Source organism: Benincasa hispida, chromosome 9 (genome assembly GCF_009727055.1).
Source record: "Benincasa hispida cultivar B227 chromosome 9, ASM972705v1, whole genome shotgun sequence".
Taxonomy (NCBI): domain Eukaryota; kingdom Viridiplantae; phylum Streptophyta; class Magnoliopsida; order Cucurbitales; family Cucurbitaceae; genus Benincasa; species Benincasa hispida.
The window spans coordinates 24,095,073-24,108,914 of NC_052357.1; the positions used below are offsets into that span (position 1 = coordinate 24,095,073).

Consider the following 13,842-nt stretch of genomic DNA (forward strand, 5'->3'; position numbering starts at 1 on the left):
TGAAAGTAGAGGAGACATATTGAGAGTTCATTGGGAAAGTAGAAGAGACAATGAGGTATATCTTATATGTTATTGTTTGTTCTCAATTGTTCATTAATTTTGTTATCGCTTCCGGGGTAGTTTGACAAGGAGCCATGGGCCTTCAATACAATAACTTATTAGATAATTAACAAGTGCAAAAAGTTTCAGTAAATACTCAAAATTAGGAAATTTATAATAATTCCACAATTATTAACCTTTGAATAAAAATATATTTTCATGATAAAAAAAATTTGAAAAATAATAATTTTCTAAGATTAGTACATCTTTTAAAAAGTTTTTTCGAAAGATTTATTTGGAGACTTTTCAACGATTATTGTTGAAGGTCTAAAATATTTCTTTTTTGAAGATTGTGACCTTCAAAAATGGTCAACTTTCTTGTAGCGACAATAGAAGTGATAGAAATTATATTTGATTTGCCGATAAAAATGAACATGTATTATTAAAATGTACATTAGGATGAAAGCATATAAAGAGCTAGCCCCTAGCTTGCATTATGAAGTTTTCATACATTGTAAAATATGAATAATTTGGACATTAATAGGTCCATTCTTTAGGAAGGAATATCTCTTGGGATGAATTGGTTTGATTTTGGGACATGGAGCAATTTGTGGATGTTACATCTTTGCCCTTCTTGTTTTTCACTATTGAGTTGCATTCTCTACCCTTTTGGTTGCTTTTGGGTTCTGCAGTATATAAGTCATGACGAATAGTATTTTTTGTCAATAAAAACTTTGCATTATTTTTTTAAAAAAAATTAAAAAATCCCTCAGCAAATCATTAAAATCTTGACAAATTATAATTTCATTTCAATGGTTTAATTTCCTTTCTATAAGTTGACTTTTTCACAACTTATAACTATAAATTTATATTACAATTTCACAAATCCACAATAATCTTTAACAATTTTGTTTTATAACATCACAAATAAAAAATTGGCCCACTATTTTTCTTTTCTTTTTTTTATATTTAAAAGTTTTTCAATTTGATCCTAAAAGTATATTTAGAAAAAAATCAGACTCAATGAACCATTGAAATTGGATTTGGATATCATGCATAGTTTAAATGATCTGTTCTACGTGTTAGGAGAGGTGGGCTAGCAAATAAAAAAGTAAAAGGAAAATGCAATTACCCCTTAATTTGTTTCATAATATATATACATATAAGTTTTCCCTTTCATTTATAGATTATTTAAAAGATTACAATATTACCTCCCCTAAAAATTTTAGAATAAAAAATATTTCATATATAAAAAGTAAAAATATCATTTTAATCATTGTATTTAAGTGTCTAATTTAAGTCCCGAATTTTTAATAAATATTAAATTTACTCCCTACTGCTAGGTTTAGTGTTATTTTTTTCAAAAAGTTTTTGTTATCTATTAACATTTCCACTATAAATTTTGAAAACATATTCATATAAAATTATTATTATTATTTAGTCAATTTTAATAAAAATGGATTTCAAGAGAATGACTAAAATTGAACAAACTCGGAAATACAAGATTGAAATGATATTTTAATCGTATTAAAATGATAAGATAAATAATGTATTACCATACCTTTGCGGGAGGAAATTTGCAATCCTAATGCTTGAACATCGAGATTAAGAGCTTGAACAACACGAGCAGGAACAAGCACCATGGAGCAAGCTGCATATAATTTCACAATTTAAAGTCTAAAAATAGGAATCCCAAGTATGAATTATTATTATTTTTAATTATTATCATTTTCAATTCAAAAAGTATGGATTAACCTTGTTTCACATGCATGCATTTTTTTATTTTTTATTTTTTATTTTTTTTGTGAAGCAACATGCATATTGTAATTTAAGAAAAACATTACCATTTTTGTTATTTTTTTTGTAGAATACGTCATTTATGTACATTTAAAAAAATAATAATAAAAGAAAACTTTTATCAGATATCTATCTAAACAAGTTTTAATTAAAAATGTGTATTAGTAAATAAAAAGTTGCTTAAATAATATCTTTAAATTAAAGAAAAATTTGTTTATCCTTTATTGTTCTGATAACCATGCCTAAAATCAATGTCATGTCAAACGTAAAAGTACACCCTCAATCCAAAATTTCTTTTTCCAAAAATAATTAAAAAATGATAATTTTTTATTGAACAGCTAATCGGATGGGTTGTTATTATATACAAAAAAAAAAAAAAAAAAAAAAAAAAAAAGTGACTTTCTTTTATTAAAAAAAAAAAATGACTTTCTAAACATATTCTAAATCTATCAAATATAGGAATATGTGCTTATATGGTAGGAGTTTGTTGACATATACTGAATACAAAAATCATATATATGTGGCAATTGTTGCTATTTATTTTATTTTTAACAGATACAAATATAGTATGACAATATTCTTCGTTTAATATTTTTAGTATAAGTCCTCATTTATTATATAGTAACAGAACAATGGCGAATTTGGGGTTGGATTTAATGCAATAAGATAACATTCAAAGAATATATATTATATTTTCAATTGGTCGATTTTTATTTAATTGTGATGACATGTATATAGTTGAGAGAGAGAGTACATATATTCTGTTTTTGTTTTTTAAAAATATATATTCTATTTTAATTAATTATAAGTATAATTAGCAATCAAGAGCCAAATTCTTCTCTCTCTCTGTTTCTTCTTCTTCATGTCCTATGGAAATAGGTACGCACGAATACAGAGTTCTTCCCCTGTTTCTTCATTTTTATTTTTTATTTTTTATTTTTTATTTTTTTTTTAACTCTCAATGGACAAAAGAAATTATTGAATAATTAAAGATGAATCGGAATCGGAATAATACCTGGCTTCTTATTTGGTTGGTAACTGGTGCCGCCTGTTCCTCGAGGAAGAAAAACGCCGGTACCGCCTAATTGCCGGCCGGAATCGAGAAAAATCGCTTGCATTCCATGTCCTCCAGCCGTCCAATTCGCCTCCGCAGCCGCTGGTTTTTGTCTCTGGTGCGGCCGAGAACAGACATTATTGTACTTCGATTTCTGATTCTAATTCAATTTCACCGAATCAGAAACGTAATCGAAAATTGCAATCGTAAACCTAGGGTTTGAGAAAATGAAAGAAACTAAAATCGCAATCAAAAGTGCTAATAATACCGTACCGGTGAAAGAGAGAAATCGGACGGTGATAACAGAGGACGATCGTGGCGCCGATGGAGGAAGTAAGGTTGTTGTATGTGGTGGTGGTGTTGCTTCATATACACCTGATGATCATCAAAAAGAAAAAATCAAGACGGAATGTAAGGCTAATTTTCTCGGAAGATTTTCGTTTCCTGAGAAACCAACAGGGGGAAAAAAAAAGGAGAGGAATTAAGAGAACCTTGATATCGCAAGCTTCATCAAGAACTTGAGTAGGAAGCCATGGCATTGCTTCTTCTACGCGAAGTTCGTCGGCAGCCATGGAAGTGAAACAGAGAAAGAGAGAGAGATTTTGGTTTTCAGTTTTTGTTCCTCTCTCTAGATATCGGAGAATTGATGAGAGAAAGAGTTGAGCTCCAATGTCTTACCTGTAACTTAACTAAATATATAGCTACGCGGAGAAGGAAGAGGGAGATTGGAGGATTAAAAAATTATAAATAACTAAATAAAATACTTTTTATCTCCATGTTTTTTAAACTCATTTTCATCCATCTCCTTAATTTTGGAAAAAAATATTTAAAAAGGTATCCAAAATTTTGTCACATGACAATTTGATGAGCTATAAAAAAATAATGTAATCTGAGTTGATTTTTTCTCTTCAAATTTTAATCTCTCAAAATTAATTTTTATTTAAATTTTGTGCAATAAAATAGAAGAATATGTTTCTAAAATTTATAGTGATAATGCTAATAGATAATAAAAAAAAAAAATTGGATTTTAGGTTTACGCTTTTGATGTTTTGACATACTATTTTGATTGATCTCTTATTTGAAAAGATATATTTTTCAAATGGCATTCTCTCTATTATTTTTGTATGATGAGACTAGGTTGTAATGGTATATTTTTGCTTTGCTTTAAAAAAAATAATGTCCTTTTAAAAAAAAAAAAAAAAAAGTAAACAATAAACTAGCATAAACCATTTTATTGGTAGGTAACGAAACTAAAATCAAATATTCAAAAATACAATAACAAAAGTTGAAGTTTCAAAATTTAGAAACTAAAATCAAAGTTTAAAATGTTGACCTCGACAAAAATGTCACAATTTTATGAGAATATAGATGAAAATATGGATGTCAACTAATATTTTTATAACAAATATAATTTTGAAAAAAATAGTAGATAAACAATATATGATGTTTAAACTAGCTAACATGTTCATTATCTACTATTATATTTATATCAATTATATTTATATTACTAACATTTTATTGTTTACTTGTTTATATTTGATTGATTTTCCTAATGAAAAAAATTATCCATCTCTTGTCAAGCGAAATTTTAATATCAATATTAAAATAGTATTATTACACTTTTTATTAATAAAAATTAAAATTAATAAATAGAGGATCCAAAAAGTTAAAATTTCATATTTTAATTCACGCGCTTCCAAACCAACCCGTTACTTTTTTCTTCTGTACAGCCATACATACGTCGTCGTTTTGATTTACGAAAGAAGAGAATAATTTTGGTGGTTTAACATTGATTGGAATTCCCTTAATTTGTGCTAAACGTTTCAATACGTTGGCGTGTTAAATTATAAATTTACCCCTAAAGTTCGAGTCATTAATATTTAGGTTAAATTATACAAAAATATCTAAACTTTATAGTTTGTGTCAAAAACACCCTTAAATTTTCAAAAAATTCAAAAATATCCTTAAACCTACAAAAAGAGCTAAAAAAACACTCTTACCATTAGTTTTGGATGAAAACCGTTAGTGGTTAGTGTTTTGTGTCAAAAACATCCCTAAACTTTAAAAAGTTTCGAAAATACCTTTAACTTTTTTAAAAAAATAAAAATAAAAAATACCTTTATTGTATATATGAACAAAAATTGTTAATATCGTCTTACTTCTCTATTTTCCCTCTTTTTTCTCCATTCTCTTATTCAATACTTTTTTTCTTGCTTTTTTGTGCGGTTTCACATTTTTTTTTATCTAAAATTAAATAAATAAATTTCTACACTTTAGTTAAGGCATATGGCAAACTATAATCAGAATAGATAGAATAAAAAGCACCCAGGGGATATTATGATGTAAATGTTTTAACAAAGTTGTATGTTAGTAGTTGATGTGTGTTAATAGCCAAATACATTTTTTTTATTTGACTATTTATCGTTTGGTATATTTTAACGGAGATTTGATTTTGGAATTTTGTGAGATTTTATATTTTAACTCTAAATTTTGGTTTCTTTTTTCTTTTTTCTTTTTTCTTTTTCTTTTTTTTCTTTTTTGTTACTGAAAAATTTGGTATAAAAATTGAAAGGAAATGAGAAAAATGAGAGTATATCTATATAAAAGAAGGATATGTATATAATTTGTTTTAAAATTGGTTTTTTTCAAACTTAAGAAAACGTCAAATAAATTTATCCCGTAATCATAGGAACATTTTTAAACTTTTTTTTTTTAAATAGAGTTATTTTTGCAGCAAGGTAATAACGATCTCTGTTCATATATTAACAATAAGAGCATTTTTTAACCTTTTTTTTTTTAAGTATAAGATTCTTTTTCAAATTTTTGAAAGTTTAATGATATTTTTTAAATAAAACTTTAAAAGTTTCAATTTAACACTAACGGTAAGGGTATTTTTTAACTGTTTTCGAAAGTTTAAGAGAATTTTTGAAACTTTGGAAAGTTTGAAGGTTTTTTTTTACCCAACATACAAAGTTCAAGGGCATTTTTTATAATTAGCCTAATATTTATTTAGCTCATTGTGTAATTTTAAGACTTACGTATTGATTTGGCTCAAATTGACTATTATAATAAACTTATCATTTTAAAGGTTGATGGTTCATTCTCCCCCTTATGATTATTCAACTAATGATAATAATAATTTAAAAAAAAAAGTTTTGACATATTATATATTTTTTAAATTGGTTGCCCTTCCTTCTTCTTCTTCTTCTTCTTCTTTTTTTTTTGTTTAGTAGGATCCTTAGTTTTTAATTTGATGTCTAATAGGATCATGAATTTACAAAATTGTCTAATGAACTAGAGATCTATTAAATATAATATTGAAAATTTTAAAATCAATAGACACAAATTAAAAACTTTGTTTAGAGACAAAACGCCCAAATAAACACAAATAAAATGATGACTAAATTATAAATTTGATCATCCATTTATTTTATAATATTATTTATTTAATCCTTTAATTTTTAGTCAATTAAGTCTATTTCTTAATTTTGTATTTAATAGATCAATGTCGTTAATTAAATTTTTTTTTTCTAGTACAAATTTGGGGTAGGAAAATTTGAACTATAGACCTGTTGATTCTCAACGCATATAGGTGTCCGTTAAATTAAGGTCTTATTGGCAAATAAATTAGACTCATGACGTGTATTGTTGACTATATTAATTTAAAATATATGGTATGATTTCACAACTTAGACTTGCCATGGACTAATTCGGAGGGTGCTATTTGTAAATTACAATCACACCAAATTGTATAATTTGATGTTGTAGAAGGTCCATCAACTTCATTTACTTGCTCAAATTTTGTATAAAATTAAACAAAAATAATAACTTAATCATGTAATCGTTGTATTTATAGAATTCTAATGAAAATATTGTTGGATTTCACTTTTAAATCGAAAAATATAATACTTCAGTGGTTTTTTTTTTAATATAATAAACCTGAACCATGAAAATTTAAACTTCCAACTTCAATGGAAGAAGTATACATCATTAAACTTTATTATGTGCATGTTGGCACCTTAACTAGGGAAGATACATTTGAATTTGGCCATTTAACACATTATAATAACCAAATTGAAAATGTGAACTCACACCATAAGAAACTAGGAAAGGGCAAAATTGGAATTTGGTGAAAAAGTAAGTAGAAGGAGTTGGGTTGGGCTAACAAACTTTTTTTTTTCTTTTTTATTTTTTAAGGCTAGCCCTTGGCCTTCACTTTGGTTGTTGCACTTTTTCTGCAACTAAAGCCATGTTGCTACTCCACAATAATTATTAATCCTTTTATTTCACCTCCAAATGTTTTCCTATTTATTTTTCCTAATCCCATTTTCTTTATTTTTTCAATTATATTTATTTAAAATTAATTAGAAGCCTCTTTATTCTCACCAACCCAACCCATTCTTAACCAAAAACATCTCTCTTTTCATTTGGCCATAAATGTAAGTGTAACGGACATAAAATACATTTTTTTAAAAAAAAACAAAAAAATTAATAGAAGTATCATAAAAATCACAATAAGAAAATTAATTTTGTTTAGAAATAATAAAATAAAATTTTGAGCATATAATTCATCTAATTTAATCAATAAGTCTAAGATATATAATCATTTTATTACAAGGATGTTATTTAAAGTCAATAAATGATTAATGAATTCATTTTTTAAAAAAAGAATACCACGAATCTTTTTGCAAAAATTAAATTAAGTAATGTCAATTTTTGAAAATTATATTAACTAACATTAAAAAAAAAAGATTCCAAACCAAAAATTAATGTTGCATAATTTATAGATTGAGAGTTTGAATCTTCATCCTTAATTGAACCTTGAGGTATTTTAAATTATAATAAAACTAAGTGTTGAACCCATTTTCTGGTCAGCTAATATGTATTTTTGGTATCAAATAACACGTGGCAACTTGTTCTAGTTATGGGTTACCTAGATTAGAATAGAGGATTGATCACGAATCTAAATAAAATAGTAGAGTGGATTTGGATTTTTTTAATTAAAATGTTAAAAATACAAAAATAAATTATAAAAAAAAACCAATGGACTCATTATATTTTTCATAGAATCTAGTCGTGCTATATTGTTAGTATAATAAATATATAGATTTAAACTATAAACCTCTCGGTCGCTTAGCCATACAATATGCGAGTTGAGCTACCTTTGTTTTAACGGGAAAAAAATATCTTAATTACACATTTTAGATGATAAAATTAAATTTATACAACTTTACAAAAGTAATGGATGATAACATGTCTTCAATTGAGATATCATATGTTTTTAACTTTAAGAAAATATCAATTTATACTCCTGAACTTTGGGTGTTGTATCAAATTACACCCTAAACTAATAATTGTATTAATTTAAATCTCAAACTTTGGGGTTGTATCAGTTTAAATCTCAAATTAATAATGATATCAATTTAAACTCTGAACTATTATAAGTGCATCAATTTAAATCCTAAAATTTCATAATAGTGTCAACTTAAACCCTCCATTATGTTTTATTTGATTACACTTGTGAAAGTTCGATATTTAAATTGATACATTTATGAAAGTCCAAGATTTAAATTGATACATTTATGAAAGTTCAGGGTTTAAATTGATACAATTATTAATTTGGAGTTTAAAATTATACAACTCCAAAAGTTCAAGGTTTAAATTGTTACAACCCTCAAAGTTTAGAGTTTAAATTGACATAATTATTTGTTTAGGGTTTAAATTGATACTTTTTCTTATATCTTTCAATGACCTTTATATAGTGATATTATATTTTTCCTTTTTTTTTTTTTTGTTGACATTTTTGCCTTTACATTTTGAAAACTTGATGAATTATATAATTGGTTTGACTTTATGAAATGATGAAGGTCTTATTTGATTAAACAATGTACTTGAAGAGGGGACAAGAGTTAGAAATAAGAATTGGGGTTGAGGTATATTATGTTAGTTGGCCTTTCAGTTCAATTATAAAACCAAACCAAACAAATTGGAGTAGGTCAACCTTTTAACAAATAGGATTGTCCATTTTCTCAAAAAAAAAGTTTTTTTTAAAAAAATGTGTTTGGAGTTTAAATAGTTGGTTTAAGTGGATAAGGGGAAAAACATCTATTTAACTTTATTGTGTTAGATGAGAATGGTTTAAAGGCAAAGTGATATAGAACTATTAATATTCTTCGCAATGTGTGTGTGTATATGTGTATATATATATATATTTTAAATTCAAAAAGAGCAAAGTGCTACAAAAGGAGTATGTCCGCATTAAAAATATTTTAATCTTTGGTGTACTAACTCTAGGGATGGTTAAAATATCATTTGTTTCTAAAATTGTTCAATTTTAGTCTATGTATTTTCATTTGTCTAATTTTAATGTCAATACTATCAATAAATCTTTGATTTATTATCTCAAAGTTAATTTTTACCAAATTTTATCAAATAATAACAATATTTTTCATGTAAGAAAATACAATATGTGACTATGTTTTCAAAATTTGTAGTAAAAAATATTATTTATATTTCTTATCTTATAGTTTTTTTTTAAAAAAAAAATGTGAGTTGTACTAGGTATTAAAAGCGTTATGGTGGGTGGTAGCATGGTATTTCTCTCTTGCCGGAGAGTTTTTCACATAAATCATTGTGTTTTTTTTTTAGTTTTTTTAGTTTTTTTTTTTTTTTTTTTTTTTTTTTTTTTTTGTGGAAGGTATTTTTTTCTCCTCAAACAGTGAGATTAATTGGCTTCAAAATTGTCAAAATAAACATAACGATAGAATGCTTGTGCTATGAATTTCTCCGAGGCAAATGGAAAGGAAAGATGAATGGATGAAATGTTATTGCTAGTTAACACAATTTATCAATCATGTAGTTGGTTTAGAAATTAGGCAACATAAAAAAGAAAATAATAAATCAATACTAAGTCAGTAAGCTTAGACTTGGATTGATGGTAGTAGGCTTGCTTTTATACTTATTTTTCTTTAAAAAGAAACTAAAATATATCAATTGGATCGATTGTCTATATCTTTATGCACATAAGGATGTAAGGACTTGGCCATAATGGGGATGAAGTAAGGAGAAAGTCCCTTAAGCTAAACGATGGCAAGGATGAAAGATGTATTCTCATTCCTACCTTGTTTCCCTTAATTTAACTTATCATTAGAAGATCTGGAGTCATTGGCTTGTTGGTTACATCAAAGTAACTAAATTTAGTTCCCCTCTAGTCTATGTACATTTAGTAAATCTATAAATTATTTATTACTTTAAAAGTATAAAGTTAATTTTTATCACGTGTAAATCTTTTTTTGGTTAGTAATACTCGTAACGTGGGTATATATACTTTCAGAATTTGTAAATGAAAGTTTAATAGTGACTATTAAAAAAAAGAAGAAAAAAAAAAGTCGAGGACAAGATTTAAGTAAGGAATTAAATTTGTACATTAAAAAAATAAAAATGTATATTTTACCACACTTCTCAAACATTCTCAATCTAAAAGCCCATTTCGCCAAACTTCGTGATACAATATTGCACAAACGATTGATGTGCTCCATCAACGCATACACCAACTTTCTTTTCTCAATGATCCAATAATTTTTACTTAGTTTAAGATCTAAATTGATACAACTTCTAAAATATAAGACTATAACCTATATAGAATTGAACATTAATGGCCACATAAGTATAAACATAAACACACACATATATATATATAAACATTAATCAAAGATAAATAGTGTAACTACCTATGTTGATATTCCCTTGTATTCAAGTTCTCATCTAAGGCAAACAATCATTATAGGTGCATTATATACAAGATAACTGACAACTTTTACTCTGTTTCACTTCCCAAATCTTGCTAGATTAAATTATAAGAAATACTTTCAATCATACCTAAAATTTAAAAGGATACATCTTAACCTTTAAAACTTGAACTCAATGAACCTTTTCAAATTTCAAATAAACCTTTTCAAAAAGACATTTGCATAGGTTATGTTCTATCCATAAATTTAACAGAGGATTGCTTTGGAAAGTAAACCGACTTCCCAAATTTCAAAATTAGAACTCGATATTTTGAAAATATTTTTATAATTTAACCATTCTTTCTTTATATCATCTACTTGAATCTTAAGTAAACCCATCCTCAATGCACAAGGGAAAACAAAGACTTACAAAAATTAATTCTACCTTTCTGAAACGTGAAGAATATAAGCAATACTTAAAATCAAATAGCCAAATATTTTTACATCAGAACCTGACCTTCAAACGAATGTATTAAAACCTGACCAATTGAGGGAACTTGTAAGAGTTTAGGTTTACTGTAAATATTATTTGACAATCAACTATCCCAAGGAACATTTTCAGAGTTCATAAATTAGTCAATATCAGCCAGCAGGGGAAACAAAACCTTAACAAATTAAGAATAAAAATATCTCTAAATGCAAAAATTATGTAGGCCAAGCATCGAAGTTATTGTAGATAAAATATTGAAAACATCCTTCTTCCTAAAAACCCAGAAAAAAGAATATATAAAACAAAAGGAGAACTTTAGACCATTCAAAACCCGTGAGAAAACAAGAGTAACCATCTTCATCTGGAGAATCTTTCAACAGCTAAATCCAAAATTTTAATAACGCTTAAGAAATTGTATCTCATCACCAAAACATAAGTCTCTAATTAACAAAACAGGTAAATGATCAATCAAGGGGCAACAACAATCCGGCCAGCAACTTGATCAAGATCTCGTCGACCACTTGAAGTAATTCTCCTTCCACTGCAAACCATCCAGACAGAAGAACAAATCAACCAACATAACATTGTTGTAACAAAAGATTAGAATCCGGCATTGAACACAAGCAAACACGGGGTTGTGTTGAATACCATTGGTCATAATAGAATGAAAAATCAGACATAATTCGAGGAAATAAGCTAAACTTAAGAAACTTGTACTCACCCCTTTGGGTCAACGTCAACAATGTTCATCTCCTGCAACTGTTGTAGAATGTGACGGGCAATGGCTCCACTGCTTTCACAGAAGTGTGGAGGACGACTTCCGTTCCTCTTGCTTCCACCATAAATCCGCTTGAATGCCCCAACACCAAGACCTCCTCTCAAGTAGATCTTCCTTGCCATGGATGCTAAACAAGTTTGAAACAGCGATCATAAGTAACCACAAACAGAACACACAAAATGGCAGGCAATAAAATAAAGAAGAAAAAGGGAAACTAACCAGCTCTCACGTAATACCAATCTGCATCATAAGGAGCAAGTTCTTTGAATCTGGCAGTTTTGACAATATCCGCCCATGGCGGAAGTTCAACCTGCTCAGCAATTATTAACAGAACAAATAAGTTGAAATTAGCTACGTTATAGATCATAGTTGATTTACTAGTAAAGATATTATAGACAATCAAGGTTAAACTTATTAGTTAATAGTGAACAAGGAGCATATAATGTAGAAATTTATAACAAATCAAAATCCAAGAACACGTCTACTAAAATCAAGATTAAAAATCAGTTAATTCAAACCAAGGAGATTAGTAAAGGCCTTATAAATTGTTCCTTTCCTTTAATAGGAAACATTCATTGATAGTATGAAATGTTACAGTAGCGGGCGAATACCCAAATCCCGACCGATGGATAATTACAAGAAATTCTTCCATACGGCCAAAAAATAATAATAAGACCATTTAAATCCCAGAAACATAAGGGCTCTGTGAAAGGCTAAAATTTCCAGAAGACTGAAAACATATCTACAAAATGTACAAGATCCCAGAAACAGTTAATGGCAAGTATAAACTCAGTTAAAAAAAATCATGATTTCTCAGACGAAGCGTATCGAGCAGAGAAAACAAGAACAAAATGATAAATTGTACCCAACCCACGAACTTAAACAACAGATGAAGCATATTCAAAGCGCAAGCAGATAACTTTATAGCCCATTAAGGTCGAACAAAAAAAAAAACAGTACCAGATCAATCGAAAAGTCTACAGCCTAAAATTTGCAAACTCCTTGTTTGATTAAAAAAAAAACTAACTATAGTAGATGCAAAAATAAAGAAATAAATGGGAGAAACAATGCAGAATCGAGCACACTCCACAACAGAGCTGGAAACATTGGAACTTCAAATTTAGCATTCACCCCGTTTTCGAAACCAACATCCTAGATTACTCTTCCTTGAATGGAAAATCAATTTGTCTCAGCCAAACAAAAGGGATAAAGGCGAATTGAGAAAAGAAAATGGATACCTTTCCGGATCGCTTGAGATGAGCGGCATAAGCCTTTACAAACTCGTGAGGAGAGACGTCCTTGACGGTCCTAGCAGTGGCCATGACTGTTGAATTCAGTGAGCAAAGGCCGGCAAAAGCTCCGATTGCTGAACTAGGGTTTCCGCCTTTCTCAAACTCTAGGGTTTTCGAAGAAGTGATAAGTGCCCTATATTTATATTCGGAAATTTCTCGTTTTCAACCTGTTTGATTGGTGATATTATTATTATACCCTCTTCATATTTTTTAGTTTCCGTAACTGCCCCTTGACGCTATATTTTCTTTGAAAAAAAAATAATTCGCTAGCTTATTCTAAATGTATCAAACTACTCAATTTTTTGTGTAAAAAAAACCTCAACCTTTTAAATATATATATATAATAAATCTCTAAACTATATGTTTTATATATCTAAGCGAGCTTAGCTCAACTAAATTAACATGACCATCAAAAAATATGTTCCTAAATAAAAATATTAAAAAATAAAAACCATAAATGTGTGTTTTATTTTTCAAGTCCATATAAAGGAAAAGTCCTATCTTTTATGTATAATATGTTGTTGACCTATTAGATGCTTTGTTAAATAAATTTATGATATAATATAATTAACATTCAAAGTTTATAATCCTATAAAATATAAAATTTAATTTTATGTCCCATAAATTCGTTGATCTAAAAAAGGTTGAATATGATATAACATTAC

General features: G+C 27.5%; 2 protein-coding genes across 3 annotated transcripts; both read right to left on the reverse strand.

The window, feature by feature from the left end:
- Positions 1-454: 454 nt before the first annotated feature.
- LOC120086955 lies at positions 455-3,560 on the reverse strand. Of its 2 annotated transcripts, none has more exons than XM_039043770.1 (5): positions 3,382-3,560; positions 3,164-3,265; positions 2,852-3,044; positions 1,601-1,690; positions 455-725 (listed from the first exon to the last, which is right to left on the reverse strand). In XM_039043770.1, the coding sequence occupies exons 1-5, from the start codon at positions 3,460-3,462 to the stop codon at positions 577-579; spliced, it is 615 nt and encodes a 204-aa protein (XP_038899698.1). In that variant the 5' UTR covers positions 3,463-3,560; the 3' UTR covers positions 455-576. The 2 variants fall into 2 exon arrangements, with proteins under 2 accessions (XP_038899698.1, XP_038899697.1); XM_039043769.1 differs by having other exon boundaries at positions 2,852-3,050.
- Positions 3,561-11,327: 7,767 nt separating this feature from the next.
- LOC120085039 (40S ribosomal protein S19-3-like) lies at positions 11,328-13,307 on the reverse strand. The gene is made up of 4 exons (XM_039040869.1): positions 13,124-13,307; positions 12,105-12,195; positions 11,829-12,012; positions 11,328-11,648 (listed from the first exon to the last, which is right to left on the reverse strand). The coding sequence occupies exons 1-4, from the start codon at positions 13,205-13,207 to the stop codon at positions 11,576-11,578; spliced, it is 432 nt and encodes a 143-aa protein (XP_038896797.1). The 5' UTR covers positions 13,208-13,307; the 3' UTR covers positions 11,328-11,575.
- Positions 13,308-13,842: the final 535 nt, after the last annotated feature.